At 44.4% G+C, this 23,518-nt stretch overlaps 1 protein-coding gene across 1 annotated transcript; it reads left to right on the forward strand.

Annotated features, from left to right (window-relative positions):
- Positions 1 to 395: 395 nt before the first annotated feature.
- On the forward strand, positions 396 to 3,838 carry LOC100601570 (cystatin-SN). Its single transcript, XM_003278497.4, has 3 exons — positions 396 to 688; positions 2,262 to 2,375; positions 3,493 to 3,838. The coding sequence occupies exons 1-3, from the start codon at positions 461 to 463 to the stop codon at positions 3,574 to 3,576; spliced, it is 426 nt and encodes a 141-aa protein (XP_003278545.1). The 5' UTR covers positions 396 to 460; the 3' UTR covers positions 3,577 to 3,838.
- The last annotated feature ends 19,680 nt before the right edge of the window (positions 3,839 to 23,518 follow it).

Below are 23,518 nucleotides of genomic sequence, written 5' to 3' on the forward strand. Positions count from 1 at the left end.
TGCCCCTGATATCTGAAGACCCTGGGAGGCCAAACCCTGTATTTTTCCCTTTTCTGAGCAAACAGGAAGTCACATTGCTTTCACAGTCAAAGGTCCTGTGTCACCTCTGTGGAGACCTGGGTGACTCAAGCTTGGGAGCACTGGGGAAGAGAGGCATGGCTCGGAGAGGCTGAAGTGAGGACAGGAGTGGGGAGGAGGGGGAGATGGAGGAGGCCTAGGAGGGGCAGGGGAACTTAAGCAGGGAGGGAACTTGTAGTGGTGGGGGAGTGAAAAGAGAGATGGAGAAAGAGGGGATGGGCAGAAAGAGGAGGAGGAGTCAGGGGCATGGCATGGAGTGGGGTGGGGCTGGGCTGCCAAAGCAGGATAAATGCACAGCTGCCTGCTGGTCTGGGCTCCCCACCTCAGGCTCTCACCCTCTTCTCCTGCAGGTCCTGGTCTGTGCTCTGCCTCTGAGGACACCATGGCCCAGCCCCTCTGCACCCTTCTGCTCCTGCTGGCCACCCTGGCTGGGGCCCTGGCCTGGAGCCCCGAGGAGGAGGATAGGATAATCGGGGGAGGCATCTATGATGCAGACCTGGATGATGAGTGGGTACAGCGTGCCCTTCACTTCGCCATCAGCGAGTACAACAAGGCCACCGAAGATGAGTATTACAGACGCCCACTGCGAGTGCTGAAAGCCAGGGAGCAGGTGGGTGCTGCCTCTACCGGAGAGGTCCTGAGTCCCAGCCTGGTTTGTCGCCCAACTCCCAAGAGCATTCCCAGCAAATCAGCACTGACACATTCAAGATCTAAGGCTCAGACTCATTCAGCTTTCCCTGACTCTCTCCTGATGGCCTTCATACCTAAGGATGCCCCTGGGCCATGCACTGCAGCCACTGTCTGTCCCCTCAGCCTCCTTTAACCTGCAGCAGCGGCTGTGTCTGTACCATGACCGTGGCATTTCCCAGGGTCCAGCAGGTGTGGAGGGAGACTGTGTTGACTCTGGGTGGGCTTGATGCTGTTCAGGATGAGATCTGGGCCATGAGGCTCATCCTCCTCCCTGAGTCCTCTCCTCAGGGGCCACAAGGGAACCTGGCTCCCTGTTCTGCAGAGCCCTGCTTCCCTCCCCAGGTCATGTCCCTGGGCACAGCTCCTTAGGGCTAGCGACCTTCACCCTCAGGCGGGCTTACCACCCCCTACAGCCCAGGGCAGCTGAGACCATGCTAGGGTGGAGCACGCCTGACCCTTCCTCTACCAGCTGATGCAGAGTTAGACCTCAGCCAGATGAGGACAGCAGTCACCCAGCAGAGCGGAGGAGGGGGTCAGGTCAGAAGGGAGCTTCAGCAGGGCTACTGGGCCCAGCTTGACCTGCATCCCATGGCAGAGCAGCAAATAGTGACACAGCATTTAGAGCTCCTCCTCCTTCTCTTGGAAATTCAAAGGAATCCAGACCAGCCCCGTTTCTCCTCCTGCAGCTGTCAGCTGGGGCCCTCACCCTGCACATGAGGCACACTCCCTGGTGCCGTGGTCCCCGCTGGCCTCCACTTCCCTTTCAAGCATGACAATAACTTGGAGTGAAGCACAGGGCATTGCAGATCATCAGGCCCAGAAGCCTATTTTATACATGGGTAAACTGATACTCGAGGGATCTCAGCAGTTCTCCTGTTTCCAATGGGCAACGTCTAGCACCTGGTCTGAGAGTCCCTCATCCCAGGTTTCTCCACAGCTCTGCCACGTTGTGTCTGGGAGAGGCCCTATGCAGGGAAAGGGTTCAATTCTAGTCTGCAATTGTAAGACACGCAGGTGTGCTGCTGACTTTAGAAATGTAGCTCGAATCTCACACTTGAAATGGTGGCATCCAGGAGGCAGTGTTTATTGGCCCAAAATATCTACTTGTGTGAAGAACATCATTTCCTACTCTTAAATGCAGGAATACATCTAGGTTAAATGGAGGGAATGAGATTTTTGGGAGTCAGCTGAAATTTTGTCATCAGATGACAGTCTTCGTAGAAAAGAGACAGTGTTCCTTCGCCCCTGAGCCACAGGTAGCAAAATTCAATGAATCCTTTTACCCAGCACAGAGAAAACAATGTTTAAGAGGGGGCATGAGGCCCAGCACCCTGCCAGCTGACAGGAAGAGGGGGCTTGTGTGCCTTGTGGTGACATGTGGGCAGCTCACGAAGCCCCCAAGCAAGTCCTGTGACTCAGCCACAGGGAAATGCCTGTGAGTGCGTGAAACTGATGGGGAGCTGGCCATGCATCCTGTTTTCTCATGTGTGCAGACCGTGGCCGGGACAAATTACTTCTTTGACATAGAAGTGGGCCGAACCGTATGTACTAAGTCCCAGCCCAACTTGGACACTTGTGCCTTCCACGAACAGCCAGAACTGCAGAAGGTACGTTCCTGATGCGGGTCCCAGGCCAGTCATGCACTGCAGAGGGGTGCGTATGTGTCAGCCTCTGCCCTACACATCTTTGGAGGGTGTGTGTGTGCAGATAGGTATGTGGGGAGCCACATATGCATGGATATATAGGTGTTCATGTACTTGTGGAGGGGTGTGCATGTAGGTGGGCATGTGGAAAGGTGCACGTGTGTACACACATGTGCCAGTGTGTGCAGGGAGGTGTATGGGAGCATGTGTGCCTGTGCGTGGCTGTGTGGGGGCACTATGGGGGTTTGTTCATAGATCTATGGGGATGAGAGGTCCAAGTGAGTTTACGTAGTTGCCTATGTGTGTGCAGATGGGGTGGTGAGGGAGGGGGTTGATGTATTTGATTTGCTAGGAAGGCTTTAGCTTGGGAATGGTTACTGGGAGGTCAACTCTGCCTGCTTTGGGGTGTTGCCTGTTGGACAGGAAGAAGTAGCTGCTGGGCTGGGTGCTGGGCAGGGAGAAGGGGCTCTGTCTAATCCCAGGCTCAGGCACCTGCATGTAGCCACAGCCACAATGATCAGATTAGTGGGACCTAGAGGCCTGTTAACTGGGAAGCCCTGGACCTGCCCCACTCACCCAACACCAGCCTCTCCAAGGACCTGCTGGTTCTTGTGAGGTCTCCCATCAGGGGAAAGCCTTACTCCCCTTGTCGCCCTTGCCCCATGCCCCAGCTCTTTGAGGGGGATTTGCCCTGCCCTGGACTCTTCCCTCTGGCCCCTCTTAGTGCTGGCCTGAGTGCTGGAGGTGGAAGGAGCTGGGGGAAGTGAGCTGCCTCCCCCTGTCCTACACACTTGGAACTCCTGAGGCCTTGCACAGGCTGCTCCTCACAGGACTGTGCTGGAACAGGAACCCTGCAGGCTTCGGTGGAGGCCCAATGCTACCTGGTGACTTGGAGCCTTGGGAGGGGCAATGGAAGAGTCACTATTCATTCTAGTTCAGTGCTCTGGGGTTCAGCAGGGGTGGGTGAGGGCCCAGTGTCTCGCCTCCATCCTCCTCACCCAGGCTGTGACATCTCATGCCTGGGCATCTTCCCCTTTAACTGTAACCCACACTGACTGGCCCTTTCTCTTCCCTTTCACAGAAACAGTTGTGCTCTTTCCAGATCTATGAAGTTCCCTGGGAGAACAGAAGGTCCCTGGTGAAATCCAGGTGTCAAGAAAACTAGAGATCTGTGCCAGGCCGGTCACACTGACCACCTCCCACTCCCACCCCCTGCAGTGTTCCCACCCCTGAACTGGTGGCCCCCACCCTGGGGGAGGTTTCCCCACGTGCCTGCGCCAGGAGAAGACAGAAAAGGCAGCAGGAGGCCTTTGTTGCTCAGCGGGAAGCTCTGTCCTCCCTCCTTCCTTCTTGCTTCTCATAGCCCTGGTACATGGTACACACACCCCCACCTCCTGCAATTAAACAGTAGCATCGCCTCCCTTTGAGTTCTTGCCTGTCTGGGGATATGCACACAGGCAGGGTTTCTGCATTTCCTTTATGAAGCCTCCTTGTTCTGCTGGTGTGGAGATCAGAGGAGTACCTGGGAGCTGACATGGCCACAGCAAGGCCGTCAGGGGAGCTGCTGCCACTTTCGGAGACCTGAGCTTCAGAACAGGGAGAGAGCAGCCAGGGGCTGGGAACCCAGGCCTTCAGCTGCAGCAGACCCTGGTGAGGGGACCAGGGAGAAGAGGGGGCCCAGGACGTTGGCCCGGGAAGCTGGGCTGCTGGTTTGGTCTGAGCCGCTGGTCAGACCAGGAGGAGGGGGCTGACTGTGTCCACAGGCAGGGGCCAGGCCTGGGTGGAACTCACCAGGCCATAGATTCCATCTGTGCTTGCAGAGTTGAGCAGACCCCAGGGAGCTGCTCTCATCAAGTCCCCTAGACACCAGATAGATAGCAATCGACATGTGTCTCTTTCCACAGGAGACTTTAGGCCCCTACATGGAAACAAAGTCCAAAAGTTTATGTGTGTGTATGTGTGTGTGGTGTGTGTGTGTGTATGTGTGTGTGGTGTGTGTGTGTTTGCGTGTGTGTGTGTGTGTATATAACTGATTGGGAAAACTGCCACCCAGACCAAAGACGGGCAAGATCACCCAGAGAAAGCAGCTCCTGCTGTCATCCTTCCTGGAAGGGGGTGCCCCAGGCTGGGAGGTTGTCTCCTATGCTAGGAAGCTGTGCCCTAGAAGAGTTTTACACATTCGCATCCAGTTGCCCTTTCTCTGTACTTGGATTTAATACAAGTACTCAGGTCAGGCTTCTTGGTAGGGATGGAGAAGCTAAAACACAAATGAAAGTGTCATGCAGTGGACACTCATTTTTTTCACAAAGGATGTTTTAATTAATAAATAACATCACCTTAGTGTCAAAACCATTCAGTAGAATAGTGGGTGGTTGCGCTCCAAAGAAGAGGCTACAGTCCTAAGACCTAGCCCACCCAGCAGGCTCCTTCCCTTTGCTATTTCAGGGCTGAGGGGTGCAGCCCTCAGGGCAGGTGCCTCTGGGAAGGACTCTCAACTATCTTCCACACCTAGAGCTGCATTGACCAAGGGTGGCTGCCATAAACACCGAGGGGGAAATGACAAAGGGGAAACTGCCCAAACAGCCCCGAGGCCAGCACCCCATATGCCACACATAGAAAGCCAGGTGGAGAATGGTCTGGCAGGGAGAGTGGGGAGCATCTGCTTTATTTCCTCTTTACCCCCACGGGATTTAACCAAGGTTTTGGGTTGAAGAAAGTGAAGCAGTGCCCAGGAGGCCATGAGCTGAGGAGATCTGAGTCTGGGCCTCACTCAGTGTCAGGGGGTCAGGGGGTGCACACACTGATTCAGGCTTCTGTTGGAAGAGAGGGGCTGAGAGCAGAGCAGCATGTGCCCAGGAATGGTGGTCAGGGGCGAAGTCTTCCCTGCATGGAGATCCCCATGGTTCTCTACCTGGTGCAGGGTCTGTCTTGACATAAGCAACCACCATCCAAGGACACAAGGAACAGGTGATTTTGTGTAAACCAGTAACTTTTCTGACATCTCTCTTCCTTGGGGAAGTGGAGGGGGAAGTCTGCCTATGTAGAGGGCTCCCTCCACCATCTCCCTGTTTGTCTGTTGCCTAGGAGGGGAGCAGGGGGCAGGGAGGCTTGAAGGTGAGCATGTGGATCTTCGTCTTCTGGACCAAGCTGAGGGTTTGGGCTCTGTCCGGAAGCTACCGGGTTTTGGGAGTAAAGGAGGCTCCTGAGGGTCATGTTCTGGAAATATTGCACCCCTTCTAAGAGTTCCTTTAGCAATAATAATGTCACACATTCTTGGTAAAAGGCTAAAACCACTGAGGTTAGAAACTCCACCTTCAGCCTAGATTAATCACTCTGGAAGGAGGGATAAGTCCATTGGAGGCCTGGGAAGCAGGAACCAGTGCGCTCATTCCTTGGGCAGGTGGATTCTCAGCACTATGACCACAGGCAACCCAGGTTCCGTGAGGTCTGAGGCTTACATAATTCAGAGGGTTATCTTCATGAAAAGTAGCATAATATAACCAATTAGAAACTAAACACAAAAGTTAGTGTTTATTTAAGAAAAGGAAATAAGTCACAACAAATTACTCATTTTGAAGTCCGGATAAATACCACAATCATCCCAAATTCCAGAAAAATAGTATACATCCTAGTGCATAAGTCACCAAAACTGATTTTGCAGTCAACGGACTCAGGATTATTGGCTTGTAACAAAAAGGGAATAAATTCACATCAAGAAACCTGAGATGACTCAAAAAACAAAGCAAAGAGGTTATTATAAAACTGTGGGGAGGGATTTTTGAGGCTGCAGTGATGGACTCAGATCATGGCAGGTCTTAGTGTAAAAGCAGCCAGTGTCAAGTCTGGTCTGCAAAGTGGACCTAGGTCCTGTGTCTTTAGAACCCATAAAGTCCAGCCAGATGTGGAATGTTCCATCCAGAAACCCCTTCTCTGTAGCTCTGTGCTTCTGTGTAACCATGGAGCTAGATCCTCCAGGCAGTGGGATGTTCTTCTTATTGATAAACAAAGTTTCAGAGAGCCCCTGACACTAGAGAACAAGGTCTTCCATTGAGTCCCAAAGCAGTTGTCAGCCAAGGAAGAAGCTGTTTGACATTTCAAACCTGCAGCTTGAGAGAAACATTGTTTCCTGTTATGATGCCACTGGCTTTGTCCTCATCAGTCCATCCAACCACCCTGCAGATGAAAGGGCAGATTTGCCCTTCCTTAATTTGTGTTCTTTTTACTTATTAACATGTTTTTATTAATTAACTACATGACACAACAGTGTAGTAAGTTATTTCTATGTTTTCAAACTCAACTGTTGAGTCACTATTTGCTTCATCACATAACATTAATTTTATAATAGAATTTTCTATAAATATAGCAGAAAGATAAACTGGTCTTTCCACTCAGTTTGATCACTTTAAAATTCTGATAAATACTACAATCATCCAAAATTATGAAATACTACAGTCAATCCTACTTGTGAAAATCATGGTTTATAACATTTTCTTTCTGCTTCAAAACTCATGTAGGTAATATTATGCAAATTTGTCTGATTGTTGTCTAATTTGGAAAAGCTTCCAGTTTTCTTTCATGTGAGCGCTAAGATTTTAGTACTTTCTAAGCTTTCTTGACTTAAGATTGATGATCTTAAAGACTCTATTGACAATGCTCACTAAACACAGCATTTTAAAACTCTCACTGTTGTAGTGGGCTTCAAAATTGTGCAAATGTATAGCTATATACTATATTGATTACCTCATGGAATGCACAGAAAGAGTTTGTCCTGAAAGAAGCATTTTTTCAAGCCATCTTTCTGTTGGTCAAAGTTTTACATCTGTGTTGTCTGGAGCTGTGAGATTTCATCAGGATAAGAGGAGGATGGAGGCCAAGTCTGATCCATCGGGTTTGTGTCACCTCACAGGCATACATCCTTGCTGTGAGTAGTTCACTATAGAGGTTTGCACCCTACAAATGTGAAAATCAAGAAATTCTATCTCATTAAATTCCCATAAAAAAATAAAACAACTTGGGTCTCACTTGTGTAAAATGAAAAACAAAATAACATAAAATAAAAACAAACTGCATGGTGCACTATTGTCATACCATATTAGTGAGTATATTTTCATGAGGATAACCTATTTTCAGCATTCTTAAAGACAATAGATTCCAACCAAGAATGTCCTATCCCATCAACCTCAGCTTCATAAGCAAAGAAGAAAAAAAAATTTTTTTCCAGACAAGCAGTTACTGAGAAAATTTGTTACCACTAGAACAGTCTTAAGAGATGCTTAAGGGAGTTCTAAGCATGGAAATAAGAGAACAATACCTTCTGTTGCAAAACTACAGTTAAATATAGCTCAGAGATGCTGTACAGCAACCAAACAGTACATACTACAACGAAACCAGGTGCCAACTTCATGATAGGATCAAAAACTCACATATAAATATTAACCTTGGGTCAGGCACGGTGGCTCAAGTCTGTAATCCCAGCACTTTGAGAGGCTGAGGCAGACGGATCATGAAGTCAGGAGTTCGAGACCAGTCTGGACAGCATGGTGAAGCCCCATCTCTATTAAAAATATAAAAAAATAGCTGGATATGGTGGTGTGCACCTGTAATCCCAGCTGCTAGGGAGGCTGAGGCAGAAGAATCACTTGAACCCAGGAGGCAGAGTTTGCAGTGAGCCGAGATTGTGCCACTGCACTCCATTCTGGGTGATAAAGTGAGACTGTCTCAAACAAACAAACAAACAAACAAAAATTAACCTTGACTACAAACAGCCTAAATACCCCACTTAAAAGGCACAGATTACAAGTTGTATTTAAAAACCCAGACCCATCCACCTGCTGTCTTCAAAATATCCATCTCACATGCAATGACACCCATGGTCTCAACATAAAGGGTTGGAGGGAGATCTATCACACGAATAGAAAACAAAAAAGGGAGAGAGTTGCTATTTTTACATCAGATGAAACAGACCTTAAACCCAGAACAGCAACTTAAAGAGGACAAAGAAGGGCATTACATGATGTCAAAGGGTTCAATTAAATGAGAAAACTTAATTATTCTTAAACATATATGCACCCAACATTGCAGCCAACAGATTCATAAACAAGTATGTCCAGGCCTACAAAAAGAATTAACCACAGAATAATAATGGGGTACTTCAACATCCCGCTGGAAGTATTAGATAGATCATCAAGGTAGAAAACTAACAAACAAATTCTGGATTTAAACTTGATACTTGACCAATTGGACCTAGGAGACATCTACAGAATACTCCACCCATCAACCACAGAACATACATTCTTCTCATGAGCCCACAGAGCATACTCTAAGACAGACCACATGCTCAGCCATAAAGCAGGTCTCAATAAATTAAAAAAAATAAATAAAACCATACTAACTGTACTCTCAGACCACAGTGGAATAAAAATAGAAATCAATACCAAGAAGACAAAATAGAAATCCATACCGAAGAGAGTAGCTGAAGCCACAATTTTTCCTGTGTGATAGGAACTACGGCCAGGAACAGCTTTACAGACTTGGACTTGTCTGTGGGTGGCATTTCTGGGTGCCTCAGCCTGCCCCCTTTGTCAGTTGGGAGGTGTGTCCCACTAGTTTTGAGCTGCTGGTCTGAACTGGGAGTGTGGGCCACAGCTCCCTTATCTTGCAAATAACTTGGCAAAGCAACAACCCCCCTCAGGTCCAAGCCTGGGCATATTTCCCAACATTCAACACTTGTTGAAAGACCTTGTTGCAACGGCCATTTCTCCACTCTGCAGCAAATTTTTTTGCTCCGGCCCATCTGCTCACCTAGATTAAGATCCTGGGTCACCCCTCCATTGCTGTGCAGACATCATGGTGCAGAAGCACCCTCTTCACTCCACAACCAGGCATAATTTCAGAAATTCAGTGAACCCGTCACCTGGATTAGGAGCATAAGTTGCCTTTCCCTTCTAATGCAGAGATCTTGGTGCATCTGTACTTTTCTACTCCTCTCCAGGGCATAGTTCCAAGCATTCAGCGCACCTGCTCTACTGGACTGGAATCCTGAGTCACTTCTCTTGTCCTATGCAGAAATCTTGGTACAGCAGTGCCCTCTCTGTCATGCATGGGGATATTTCCAGGTATGTTGAGTATCCACTTACCTGGAATAGGAACCTGAGCTGTCCCTCCCTTCTCATGCAGAGATCTTGGTGTAGCAGCAGCCTCTCCACTCCATGCTGGGCACATCCCCAGCCATTTGGAGAACCTTCTCACCCGGATTAGGAGCCTTAGCCACCCCTCCCTTCAGGTGCATAGGTCTTGAATGAGCAGCACCCACTGTACTCCATGCCTGGACATATCTTCAGGCATGTGTAGTACTCACTTTTGTAGATTAGGAGGGTAGGTTACCACTCCCTTCCCAGGCAGAGGACACTGGGCAGCAGAGGATTATCCCCTCCATACCCAGGCAGATCTCTGGATGTTTTGCAGCTGCCTCTTTATTTGCCCTCAGAGATAGTGCTTGCACCTACCACTGGTGGACATGTAGGCACGTCTGCATTCTCTGGCCCAAGCCAGCTTGGTCCCTCAGTCCAGGACTGTACCGGGAGCTCACACCACTGTGCATTCCACAACATAGCCCATTGCCTGAGGCAACAGAAAGCATCTCACCATAAACAAAGATCAAGTATATGCCCCATCTGCATCAGCCTTAGCTGGTTCTTATCCATAAGCACTATCCACTGGCTTGGAAAATAAATGGCACAATCTAATAGAAAATCTGCAGACAAATGCATAGCACTGGAGAATGAGATACGCTTCCTGAGATCTCAGCCATACTGGACTTGTAGGAGACAGTGAGCCCACTCGTTTGTCCCTCCACCACTACTACAACCAACATCTAAGAAAGCCACCATACAAAGACTATCTATAAACAAGGAACATACACAGAACCTTTGACAATGAAAGCACCCAGAACCAAAGTTGAACCTCAGCACACATTATACACATTCTCAAGGGAGAAAAGGAAAAAACAATAACATCTCTTCCAAATGAAAGTAAAGTTAAAAATTAGAAACAGAGATAGCTTTTGCAGATGAGAAGGAACGAGAGAAAAAATTCCAAAAGTATGGAAAAGCAGAGTGTAACTGCACCTCAAAAGGACCAGACTAACTCACCACCAATGGGTCTTCAGGAAAATAATTTTTTTGAAATGCGTGATAAAGAATTTAAAATACTGATTTTTAAAAAGCACAATATAATACAAGAGAAAATTGAAAACCAGCATAAATCAGAAATACAATTCAAGATATGAAAAAAGAGATAGATTTTTAAAAACCCACGTGACTACTAGAAGTAAAAAATGTTTCGGTGAAATTTAAAAATCCAGTTAAAAGCATCAATAGTAGGCTTGACCAAAGCAGAATAAATTATTTTAGAGACGGAAAGAAGGTCTTTCAAATTAACCCAGTCAGACAAAAATAAAGGAAAACAATTTTAATAATTAAAGATTTTAAGAAATATGGGACCATATAAAAAGCATGTAAAACTAGGAGTGACAGGTATTCCAGAGAGAGAAGAAAAAGTAAAAAATATAGAAAAATCTATAAATGAGACAAAGAAGGTAATTATATAATGATAAAAGAAAGTTATTTGAGAAGATCTAACAATTCCAAATACCAATTTGCACCAAATTTGCACCAAACATTGAAACACCTAGATTCATAAAACAAATACTACTACACCTAAAAAAGAGATAGATACCAATACAGTATAAGAAGGGGACATCAATAGCCCATTGACGGAACTAGACAGTTCGTTGAGGTAGGAAATCAACAAAAATAAATTCTGGAATTAAGTTGAACTCTAGAGCAAATGGACCGAACAGATATTTACAGAATATTCTACCCTACAACCTCAGGATATACAGTCTTCTCATGTATGCATGAAACATTCTCAAAAATTTGTCATATGCTAGGCCACAAGGAAAATCTCAAGAAATGTAAAAAAATTGAAATCATATCAAGTATCTTCTTGAACCACAGTGAAATAAAAATACAGATCAACACTAAGAGGAATACTCAAAACTATATGAATACATGAAAATTAAATGATCTGCTTCTGAATGACTGTTGGGTCAATGATGAAATTAAGACCGACATCAAAAAAATTGTAAATGAATAAAAATAAAGATATAGGTTGCAAAAATGTCTGAAAAACAACCAAATCAGTGCTAAGAGGGAAGTTTATAACATTAACTGCCTACATGAAAAAGATAGAAGATCTCAAATAAGCAACTTAAGGTTATACCTCAAGAAACTTGAGAAAAAAGAACAAACCACACCCAAGGCTAGTGAAAGAAAAAAAGTAATGATCAGAAAAGGACTAATTGAAATTGATACCAAAAAAACAGAATCAATGAAATGAAGTTGGTTGTTTGAAAAGATCAGCAAAATCAATAGACCACTAGCTAGATTAACCAACAAAAAAAGAGGGAAGATTCAAACAAGTGCAAGCAGAAGAGATAAAGGTGTCATTACAACTGATACAACAGGAATACAAAAGATTATCAAAGACTACTCGGAGCATCTCTATGCGATCAAATGAGAAAATTCAGAAGAAATAGATGTATTTCTGGATATATACAACCCCCTAGGGTTCAACCGGGAAGAAATAGAAATTTTGAACAGACCAATAATGAGTAATAAAATTGAATTAGTAAGAAAAAAAAAGCTCCCCAAAAAAAAAAAAAAAAAGCCTAGGACCAGAAGAGTTCACAGCCAAATTCTATCAGATGTACAAGACAAAACTGATGTCAATCTTACTGAAACTGTTCCAAAAAGGGAGTCTTCTCTAAATTATTCTATGAAGCCAGCAATGCACAGATACCAAAGATAGACAAGGACACAACCAAAAACAACAACAACAAAAAACTACAAACCAAAATCTCTAACAAACATAGAAGTAAAAATCCTCAACAAAATGCTACCACACAAAATCCAACAGCATAGAAAAGACATAATACACCAAGATTGAGTGGGTTTTATTCCAGAGATGCAAGATTGATTCAACATACACAAATCAAAAAAAAAGATTCACCACATAAACAGAATTAAAAACAAAACCCATGTGATCATATCAAAAGATTCAGAAAAAGGCATTCAACAAAATCCAGCATCTCTTCATAATAAAGACCCTTAACAAACTAGGCTTATAAGGAACATACCTCAAAACAATAAATGCCATATATGACAAACCCAAAGCCAACATTATTCTGAATGAAGAAAAGTTGAAAGCATTTTCCCTAAGAATAGGAACAAGGCAAGGATACCCACTACAACTACTCCTATTCAACATACTATTGGAAGTGCTAGCTAAAGCAATCAGGCAGAAGAAAGAAAGAAATACATCCAAGTTGTAAAAGAGGGAGTCAAATTTTCTGGGTTTTTTTAATGATATGATCTCATACCTAGAAAACCCTAAGGATTCCCCCAAAAGACTCTTCGATTTGATAAATTTCTTCCTGAAAGTTTCAGGGTACAAAATTAATGTACAAAAATCAGTAGCATTTCTACATAACAATAATGACCAAGCTGAGAACCAAATCAGAACTCAATCCAATTCATAATAGCTACAAAAAGTAATAAAATACCTAGAAATACATTTAACCTAGGAAGTGAAAAATCTCCACAAAGAGAACTACAAAACACTGAAGAAAGAAATAATAGATGGCACAAATAAATTTTAAAACCCCATGCTTATAGATTGGGAGAATCAGTATCATTAAAATGACCATACTGCCCAAGCTATCTACAGATTCAATTAAATTACTATCAAACTACCAATGTCATTCTTCATAGAATTAGAAAAAAAAGTCCTAAAATTCACATGGAACCAATAAAAGATCCTGAATACCCAAAGTACTGCTAAGCAAAGAGAATAAAATTGGAGAGATCACATTATATTGCAAGGCTGTAGTAACCAAAACAGCATGGTCATGTAATAGAAAGAGACACATACCGAAAAATAAAGCCATGTAGCTACAATCAACTGATCTCTGACAAAGTTGACAAAATTATACAAAGGGAAATCACATTCTGTTCAATAAATGGTGCTGGAATAATTGGTGAGCCATATGTAGATTAATGAAACTGGCCTCTTACCTTCCATCACATACAAAAATTAACTCAAGGTGGATTAAAGACTTAAATGTAAGAACTGAAACTAAAAAATCTTTAGAAGACAACATAGGAAAAACTCTTCTAACTATTGGTCTAGGCAAAGAATTTATGATGAAGTCCTCAAAATAAAATACAACAAAAGCAAAAACAGAGAAATGGGACTTAATAAAACTAAAAACCTTCTGTACAGCAAAAGAAATAATTCTCAGTAAACAAACAACCTGCAGAATGGGAGAAAAGTTTTGCCAACAGCATATCTGACAAAGAGCTGATATCCAGACTCTACAAGGAACTCAAACAACTCAACAAGAAAAACAAGAATAACCCCATTAAAAAGTGGGCATAGGGTATGAACAGCCAGTTTTTAATAAAAGACATACAAATGGCAAACATATGAAAATGCTTAACATAATTAAATATCAGAGAAATGACAATTAAAGCCACAATGCCATACCTTCTTATACTAGTCACAATGGCTGTTATTAAACAGTCAAAAAATGGCCAAGTGCAGTGGTTCATGCCTGTCATCACAGTATTTTGAGAAGCTGAGGTGGGTGGATCACTTGAGCCCAGGCATTCAAGATAAGCCTGGGCAACATAGTGAGACCTTGTTTTAACAAACAAGAAAAAAACAAAAATATCCAGGTGTGGTGGTGTGGGCCTGTAGTCCTTGCTACTCAGGAGGCAGAGCCAGGAGGACGCCTTGAGCCCAAGAGTTTGGGGCTGCAGTGACCTATGATCATGCCACTGCACTTCAGCCTGGGCAACAGAGGGAAACCCTGTCTCATAAAAGGTCAAAAAGCAAGATGTTGGAAAAGATGTATTGGTCGGTGTGTAATTAGTATCACCACTATGGAAAACAGTATCATAATTTCTAGGAAACTAAAAATAGAACTACTCTTCAATTCAGCAATTCCACTAATGCCTATGAACCCCCCAAAAAGAAAGAAATCATTATATAAAAAAGCCTTCTGCATTCATATGTTTATTGTAGCACAATTCAGAATAGCAAAGTTGTGAAATCAACCTAAGTGTCCATCAACACATCATTGAATAAAACAATCTGGTAGATATATGCCACGGAATACTATTCAGCCATAGAAGTGGATGAAATTATGACTTTTGCAGCAATGTGTATGGAACTGGAGGCCATTACCCTTAGTGAAATGACTCAGAAACAGAAAATCAAGAACTGCATGTTCCCACTTATACATAGGCGCTAAACCATGGACATGGACATACTGAGTGGAATGATAGACATTGGAGGCTCCAAATGGTGGGAGGATAGAATGAGGGTGAAAGTGAAATGCTGCCTATCGGGTACAATGTATATTATTTGGGTAATGTTACACTAAAAGCCCAGATATCACCTCTACACAATATATCCATGTAACACAACTGAACCTGTACCCCAAAATCCATGAAAAATCTAAAAAAAAATAGTTTTAAATAAATACATTTTTAAATGCCATGCATCCTATAATTCAACAATGTATAGCCGATTATTAGCCACTGTTATTTCTGTAAACCAATGAGAATTACTGATCAACAATTTTGTAATCATGCCTTCTCTTCATTTGTACTTTTTTTCCTTAAAATCTTGAGTTTCTTTTTTGTTCTACAGAGCAGTCCCCAAGGCAACTTGAAAGTGTGTCCTGTACTCTACTCTGCTTGATCTCTGCATTTAAGTAAACTCTCTTTCAACTGGAAAAAAATTAGAGAAATGAATGAATGAACACAAAAATAATTTCAAAACAAACTGTACAGTGTACACAGAAGCCTAAAGCAAGACTCTTAGTGCTTATCTTATAATTAGTTATTAAAGTCTCTTCTTGGTTGTTTTCTTTTTCTGACTATAGGAGATCAAAGTGAAACCAATAGGTATACGGAAAATACTTGGCTATAAATCTATGAACTGAATGTTGACAAATTATACCTTTTTAAATGAGGAGCATCATGCAGAACAAAAGTCAATGTATAGCCTATAGTAGACGGGCAATAAATATTTGTATTTCGTGGAAAATGAATAAAACTCTGTTTTATAAAAAGCATGAGATGTCCTACAAAATTAATAGAAGATCCCCCTTCCTTTTTTAAAATAAAACAAAGTTTTAAAAGGGAAGAAAATTCCAAGAAATTATGAAGATTACATGTGCTTGGTTCCTAGTTTATTGCTTTTCCTCCTTACATATCTTCTTCCTCTCTGTTTAATTCTCTTTCTCCTTCACCTGCTTTTAGCAAACAATCAAACATTTCTGCCCTCATTTTGTCTATATCTTAATTGTCAAAATCAGAACACATACCTATAAGGCAAGCACAACACGGGTAGGAACACAATGTCCAATCATGGGAAAATATCTTAATTTTTCTCAGTCTCATTCATTTCTCTTATCTCGAAATGGTGGCATCAGTCAAGATGAGCTGGGTTATGCTGTGGTAACGAAAAAAGTATCAGGGACTTAAGAAAGCAACACGCCATTCCATTATTGTGACTGCTATTTGTACTGCATGTGTGTCGGGGGGTGCTGAACTATGTTGTGCTCACTCTGGACCCCAAGATGATGGAGAAGACACCCTCACAACAGTATCAGGGGCCAAGGCAATGACACCAGCTTTCCCCAAGTGCAACTGCAAGTAACAGATGCCACTTATTCTTCTATTACATTGACCAAAGCAGGTCATGACTACAACAAACTCAAAAGAAGGGGAAGGACAATCCTGTCTTGTACCCATAAGAAACAGAAGCACTCAAGGGACAGCCCTAATGACTAGCACAAATGCCCACCCAATCACACCAGGCAGATGTCTGGGCTTCTGCCCACAGCACCAGGGTACCAGGCAAGCAATAGCACAGCTCAGATCCCACTTTGTCCCTGCTCACCACCTCCGCTTCCCCAGACATTTTGGACATAGTGAACCTGAAACCAAATAATAGAAGTATAATAAAATACAGTCACCTCACAGGGGGGATGGCTCACGCCTATAATCCCAGCACTTTGGGAGGTCAAGGCAGGTGAATCACTTGATGTCAGGAGTTCCAGACCAGCCTGGCCAACATAGTGAAACCCTGTCTCTACTAAAAATACAAAAATTAGCCGGGCATGGTAGCGCATACCTGCGGTCCCAGCTACTTGGGGGGCTGAGGCAGGAGAATCGCTTGAATCTAGGATTCCGCCTGATTGTAGTTAGCTGAGATCGTGCCACTGCACTGCAGCTTGGATGACAGAGTGAGACTCCATCACTCTCTCTCTCTCTCTCTCTCTATCTCTCTCTCTCTCTCTCTCTCTCTCTCTATATATATATATATATATATATATATATATATATATATAATCACCTGGGCAGAGTACCTTGATGATCATTTGTGTTTTCACCCAACAAGTTCACCAAGATGCTAAGATTATTTTGCCCTGAACCCACTTGGAACTGCCTGGGTGCTGGCATGTGGCTTCGGGTTGCCTCTCTTACCGATTCCTTGTTTCAGGGAATGGAATGAGCTTCATAGCACCTGTGATTCATTTTCACCTTTACCTTATTTTACTTTTGGGCCTCCAAGCTAATGATTACAATTTTCCTTGTCTCTCATTTCCTTTATAGACATTTTAACTTTTCTGTGTGATCTTTTTTAAATGATATAAAGCTATTTGCTTTCTGTTCCTGCAACTTTTATAAAATGTTTCTCTTTTAATTATTCAAGAAAAATTGTCCATAAATTAAAGTTGCTAAATAATGATTTATGGAAAATTTTCAGGCTTGTCATAAAATGGGCCTAATCGTGTCCTCTTCCTGTATTCTTGAGCATGTGCTGTGTGGTAGATGTTCAATTAGGTGCTGGAGAAATCAAGGAGGAAGATCTGAGTCTTCCACCCTCAATGGTTGTCAGGTCGGCTACACAGGGAAGTGGAAATCAGAAGAAAGAATAGGGCACTGGAGAGCCCAGAGAAGGGAACCAAACCCACAGAGAGGCTGGGGGAGGAGGACAAGCTGCCCACATTCCTGGGTCCTGTCTACCTCAGCACCTATCAGCCCACCTTCCAATTGCCAGTATCTCTACCCATTTACTTGTACAAATAGCCCAAGTAAGTGCAAGGTAACTAATATCCTGGCACATTCTCCAACAAGGACTTTCACCAGCTGACATGTCAAACACAATCTCCCAGAAGTTCCCAGCAGAAATGAGCTGCATAGCAGTAGCCTGACAGCTCACACTCATACTATTGACCACCTTCTCATCCCTGTTTCATTTCCTCACTGTCCTAGGAGTGTACCCTGGGACTGCCTTCCAGATAAGCCACTTGCAATTGAATTCTGGTTACAAGGTCTCCCTCTGGGTGGCCCAATCTTGACAGTTATCGTTATGGAGAATGTAATTTCTGTGGAATCACAAAAGTTGAAGAGGAATCAATGGGGTGACATAGGGGAAGGGAATTCCAAAATAGAGAGTCTGGGCCAAAACACATTGGTATGAATAAGTGTCAAGTACCATATGAGGAGGGATGACCCTGGAGTTTCGGAGGTTTCAAGCACTGAGCTCCAGCTCAAAAGCTGTCAAACTGGGCCCACGATAGAATTTGCCAAGTATCCAAAGGTATTGAGGACTGGGGACTGCTGGGACATCTAACCTCATGCCAAAAGCATGAAACCAGACTACATGGGTTAAAAAGCCTGGTTCTTCCACTTGTAAGCTGTGCAGCTTTGTAATACTTACCTCTCTGTGGTTCAATTTCTTTATCTGTAAAATGGAGACAGTAATAGTAACTACTAAGTAGTTATGTGATGCTATAATAAATCATTGAATGTTAAGTTCATTGTAAGGTGACATTATGATTATTTGCTAGTTTTTGTTTGTGATTATCTCGGTGATCCCTGAAAGGCAAACCACATGGGGAAGAAACTCAGTCCTTGCTCTCCAGGACCTCTTGGACTGGTGGGGGACAGAAATATACACACAAGTAAGAAAGACCATGCGAGGAGGATGATAAATGCCTATAGTGAACATAAAAGTGCTGTAGGAGACCAAGATCAAAAGGTTCACACCTGGTTACATGGACCAGAGAAGGATTTATAGAAAAGTTTCATGTAGACCTGAACTTGAGAAGCATGTTATATTTGAAGAGGCAAAGATCTATGGTGGATGGGGAGCTACAGGTGCACTTTCCTGAAGGGCAAATTCATATAAGCTTGGACAGGATGTGTCTGAGAACATCAAGGAAGTCCAGCTTCTTTAGAGGCCAAGCTGGGCGATGGGCAAACGCTGGAGGGAAGCCACAGAGGGCAAGTTTCCAGGGCTTCATGTGGCAGGGGATGTGGCTTTCAGAACATTTGAGAACCAGAGAAACAGAATCTAAGGGTGGAGACCAGTGGACCAGTGAGGACTTCACTGTGGATGTCCAGACCAGACCTATCTACACAGGATCCAGCAATGTGGGAGATGAGAAATAAAATAAGTCTTCTCTTTTATTGATTTCAAAATAGTTCTAAGAATAGAAGGCAGTTATAATTTTACAAAGCCAATTACCACCTTCTTTTGCTGTATAAAATATAGAATAAGAGTGACTGTAAAATCACACGAGGTCTATGAAGTGCATACCACAATGTCCAATGCAAAGTAACTGCTGACACTTGGCAGTGACAGTGACAATGATGATGGTGATGATGATGGTATTGTGGAGATGGAGATGGTGATGGTGGTGAAGATGCTAATGATGATGCTATAGCAGCGGTGGTGATTGTGGTGATGATAGTAATGGTGGTGATAGTGACGGTGATGATGGGGATTGTAGTGGTCATGTTGGTGATAATGGTCATAGCATGGTGATGGTAGTGATGATGGTGGTGATAATGTTGGTGATGGTGGTGGCAGTGGTTATGATGTGGCAAAAGGGTGAATGGTGATGGCGGTGGCAGTAATGGTGATGGCAATGATGATAATGGAGAAGATGGTGCTGATGGTAGTGATGATGGTGGTGACAGTGGCTGTGATTATGGTGACGATGATGGTAATGAAGATAGTGATGTGGTGATGATGGTGGTTATGGTGGTCATGTTGATACTGGTAATGGTAATCATGATGATGATGGTGTTACTGATGAGGATTACCATGGTGATTGTTGTGGTGATGGTGATGGCAATGGTGGTGGTGATGGTAGTGATGATGGTAATGGTGGTGGCCGTGGTGATAGTGGTGATGGTGATGTTAGTAGTAATAATGATGGCAGTGGCAATGGTGTTGATACTGATGGTGATGGTGGTGATGGTGATGGGGGCTGACAGTGATGGTAATAGTGGTAATGGGGGTGTTGATGATAATGGGGATAATGGTGCTGATGGTACTGAGGATGATGATGGTGATGGTGGAGATAGTGATGGTGACACTAATGATGATGGTTACAGCAGTGGTGATAACGGTGATGGTGATGAGACAGTGGTGATTTTGGCGATGATAATGGTGATTACTTGGATGGAGATGGTGGTGATATTATGTTTTATGGGAGAGGATGAAGCTGTTTGGAGCAGAATGTAAGCACCAGGCCTGAGCAGGTACCAGTAAGAGAGTTCTACTGTCTAGAGATTTATCAGGTTGGGACTCAGGTGAATCTTCTCCTCAGACACCTCATCGTGGATAGAAAACTGTGTCTGTCACAAAAGGATCACGTGTTCCTGTTAACCACAGGAACAAAAGTAGATTTTTCCTGGCATTCACGCCTCTGACCTCCAGAAAGGACCATGAATAAGAAGGAGTTGGGAGATGGGTAGCTTTAGTAAAGGGGGAGGGGAGGAAGAGAGTGAACAGGGAGATCAGCGGAAGGGGGAAGAGTGAAAGAGAGGAAAGAAACCAGACTTGTCCACAGAGGTGTCACATGTTCATCACCCAGCCTGAGAGAGTCCCTGTCTTCTGAGAGGGTCGATTCTGGGCTTGTCCAGCAGGGGCCGTGGGGAGAGCTGCAGGAACAGGAGGCTGTGCCATCCACTGGCCATTGCTCTGAACAATATAACCCTGCACACCCAGGTAGCCCAGAGCAGCAAGGACAGAGCCAAGCAGAGGGGCCTCCGCAGAACCCGTACAGCGCTAGGGAGTATTTAGTCTGTAGAGTTTCTTCCTTCAAGGCCCTATGTCGAACCCAGGGCCTATGTCACACCAGGGCCACCTTCAGAGCCTGCTCTCCAGGGTGAAGCTGGAGTAGAAGGCGCCTGAGGGGACTGTCATCCGTGGGTGAATGCTGCCCTCTGGTGTTCAAGGTGGTGAAGTGGAGGATGCAGGCCCCAGCTTACAGAGGTTCTCTTTAAACTCATGAACCCAGCAGGATTTACAGGGCAGGTGGCTGCGGGCACAGGAATTCCCCTGTAGCTTTTGGTTTATCTGCGACCTTGGAGGAGTCTCTTCATGATGTCTTCATCCTCATGTGTCACATTTCAACATATTGTCCTTTTCTTTCTCGTGGGGTTGGATGATTGCCACTCTGCGAGACTCTTCCCACCTTAGTTCCTGTCATATGCCCTCCATCTCTCAGAAATCAGCCACTCACCCTGCCTGCCAACTCTGACACAGCCCAGGATCCCTTTCAGACACCTTCCAAGCCATGGGTTATAGACTCTGGGTTCCTGTAGTTCATGCTTTTTTAGATTAAGAATTGCTAATGATGATTTTCCAAATATGGTTGGCAAAGATTAAAATTGACTACCACTAATTCATAATGGAAAGCCATGTGCCAAATGAAGGCCATGATCAAAATTGAGAGGTGTCCTCCCCTGCACTCTCGTAAAGCCTGAACCTCTAGGCTGGATCCAGGGAGTAGCATTTGAGATCCACATTCCTACATGCATAATGTCCCAACACTCTGTGAGGACAACTCTGGATTCCTCTCCAAAGCCCCAGCCCTGACAATCTGCTCATCCTCACCTCTGCCTTGGCTGAGTAACCATCCTGTGACTTACTCAGGCCTGGGCTGGAGTTCCGTTCTTTCCTCCCCACTGCACCCTCACTCCAGCCCTCAGCAAGTCCTGCCCCGCCGCCTCTCACAGGCATCCTGAGTCTCCTGTGCTCCACCTCCCGACCACTGCACAGGCCCAGGTCACTGTCCTCTCTTTCCTGAGCAACTGCAATGTCCTCCTGACTCTTCTCCACCCTCCCATTCTCACTGACTAAAAGCCTGTTCCTTCCCTGTGGCCATGGCAGCCTTCTAATCATATAAAAGGTGTCTGGTCATGTCCTAACATTTCAAAGGCTTCTCACTTCATTTGGAGTAAAATAGAAATCCTTCAGCAGGGTGTGCAAGGTCTGGCAGGAATTGATGTCTGCTCATCCGCCAAACCCAGTCTGCTTACCTCTCCTGCCGGCCAGTCCCTCACTCAATTCACGAGCTTCCACAGGTTGGGATCATTTCCAGCTAGGGGTCGGTTTATGATTCTTTTGCATTAAACACCCTCTTGTTGGCTTTCTGCAGCTGGCTCTTTCTCCTCCTTAAAAGTCTGGCTCACATGTTATTTCCTCAAATCAATCCTTCCTGATCATTCTCTGCAGTTAGAATTTGACTTGGCCAGGAGTTCCTTTAAGGCAATATTGTACCCATTTCATTCTCTGTAATGTGTCTGTGCTTCTCAGAATCCTTGGAATGTGGAGGACACTCAGTGTGCAGACTGGATGAACATGCCTTTATGAGGTGTCAGAGACTTTCCCAGTGTGGATAAGATGATTCCATGTGGATAGCTTGCTGGCAGCCCCCATGTGGTGATGATGACTAATTGTTAGAACTGCCGTTTCAATGGCTAGTGTTTTAATTACTTTTGGATCTTTTGAAAAATAGTGAAATCTTAGAAGGAAATATCAAAGTGCAACTGGGGAAGGATAAGAAATGGCCCTGGGGAGGGTGGCAGGAAGCACAGGGTGTCCCAGAAGAGGAGTGCTGGAACCCAGCCAGCAGAGCCCCCACCAGCAACATTGTCACCCTTTCTCCAGGGCTTCTCTGTGCTGAGCAGATTGTCAAACACCTCTTACACATCATCGTTTTGTTCTTCACATATTCCCAAAATATAGAGAGATTCTTTTGCTGATGAGAAGATAGTTCCTGGCATACAACAGGCACACCATAACCTTATTTTCATGGAATGCATGAAGGCATCCCACGCCCACTCTTAAGGAGAGGAGATGGCTGGAGAGTTCCAAGATTCCAGGCAGAGCTGAGCAGTGATGAGATCACAGTGTGGGGTCCGACACTTTCTGTTGCAGGTTCCTTGTCCGAAAGATGTGGAAAATACATTTTATAAAGATTATTGGAGAATCCATTGATTCACTCAACTAATTCCTTACTGAGTCCTGTGCTAGGGCTGAGACCACAGCATTGAGCAAGTAGACGGTGTGCCATGTGCATGGAACAAAGGAAGCAGAGAGGCACAGGCACCGCAGCTGATAGACACCCCCTTCTTTCCTTCTCAGCCTGTGAGTCTCACGAGAAGAGGGTGCCTTGGAGTAGGCTGTGCCCACTGGTAGGAAGCACAGGAGGTAAAGTGAGGCATCTCCAATGTGATGCTAGCCTAGGAAAATGCCACGGTGCTGCTGAACTCCAACAGTCATAACAAATGCTGCAGTGGGAACCCAAAGACCTCAGAGAACAGCAATGAGGGCTTCCGGGGGAACACAAGAGCTGCTGAATGGAGTGAGCCATCAGGGGACCCGTAGTGGGCAGCTCTCAGGCTCCTGATGGACTGATGCCTTTTTCAGGGTCATGCACACACACACAGTGTCAAACACACATACACAGTCTCATGCAATAATGTACCAGTATATAAAAAGCCTGCTGTATAAATATTTCCTGGTAATTAATTTCCTGAAAAACATGAAACTCTTTATGTTCATGCAAAAATCTAGAAAAACTCCTTGCAGGGTGCAAAAAATCTAAAACAGTATTTGCAAAGTGTTGCACACAGCACAAATGTGGCTATGAGTTAATACATGCT

The sequence above is a fragment of the Nomascus leucogenys genome, chromosome 13 (genome assembly GCF_006542625.1).
Source record: "Nomascus leucogenys isolate Asia chromosome 13, Asia_NLE_v1, whole genome shotgun sequence".
NCBI classification, from domain to species: Eukaryota; Metazoa; Chordata; class Mammalia; order Primates; family Hylobatidae; genus Nomascus; species Nomascus leucogenys.

Coding starts and splice junctions, on each gene's coding strand:
- LOC100601570 (XM_003278497.4), top strand. CDS start 461: ATGGCCCAGCCCCTCTGCACCCTTCTGCTCCTGCTGGCCACCCTGGCT. Junction 689..2,261: donor TGCTGAAAGCCAGGGAGCAG/GTGGGTGCTGCC, acceptor TCATGTGTGCAG/ACCGTGGCCGGGACAAATTA. Junction 2,376..3,492: donor AACAGCCAGAACTGCAGAAG/GTACGTTCCTGA, acceptor TCCCTTTCACAG/AAACAGTTGTGCTCTTTCCA.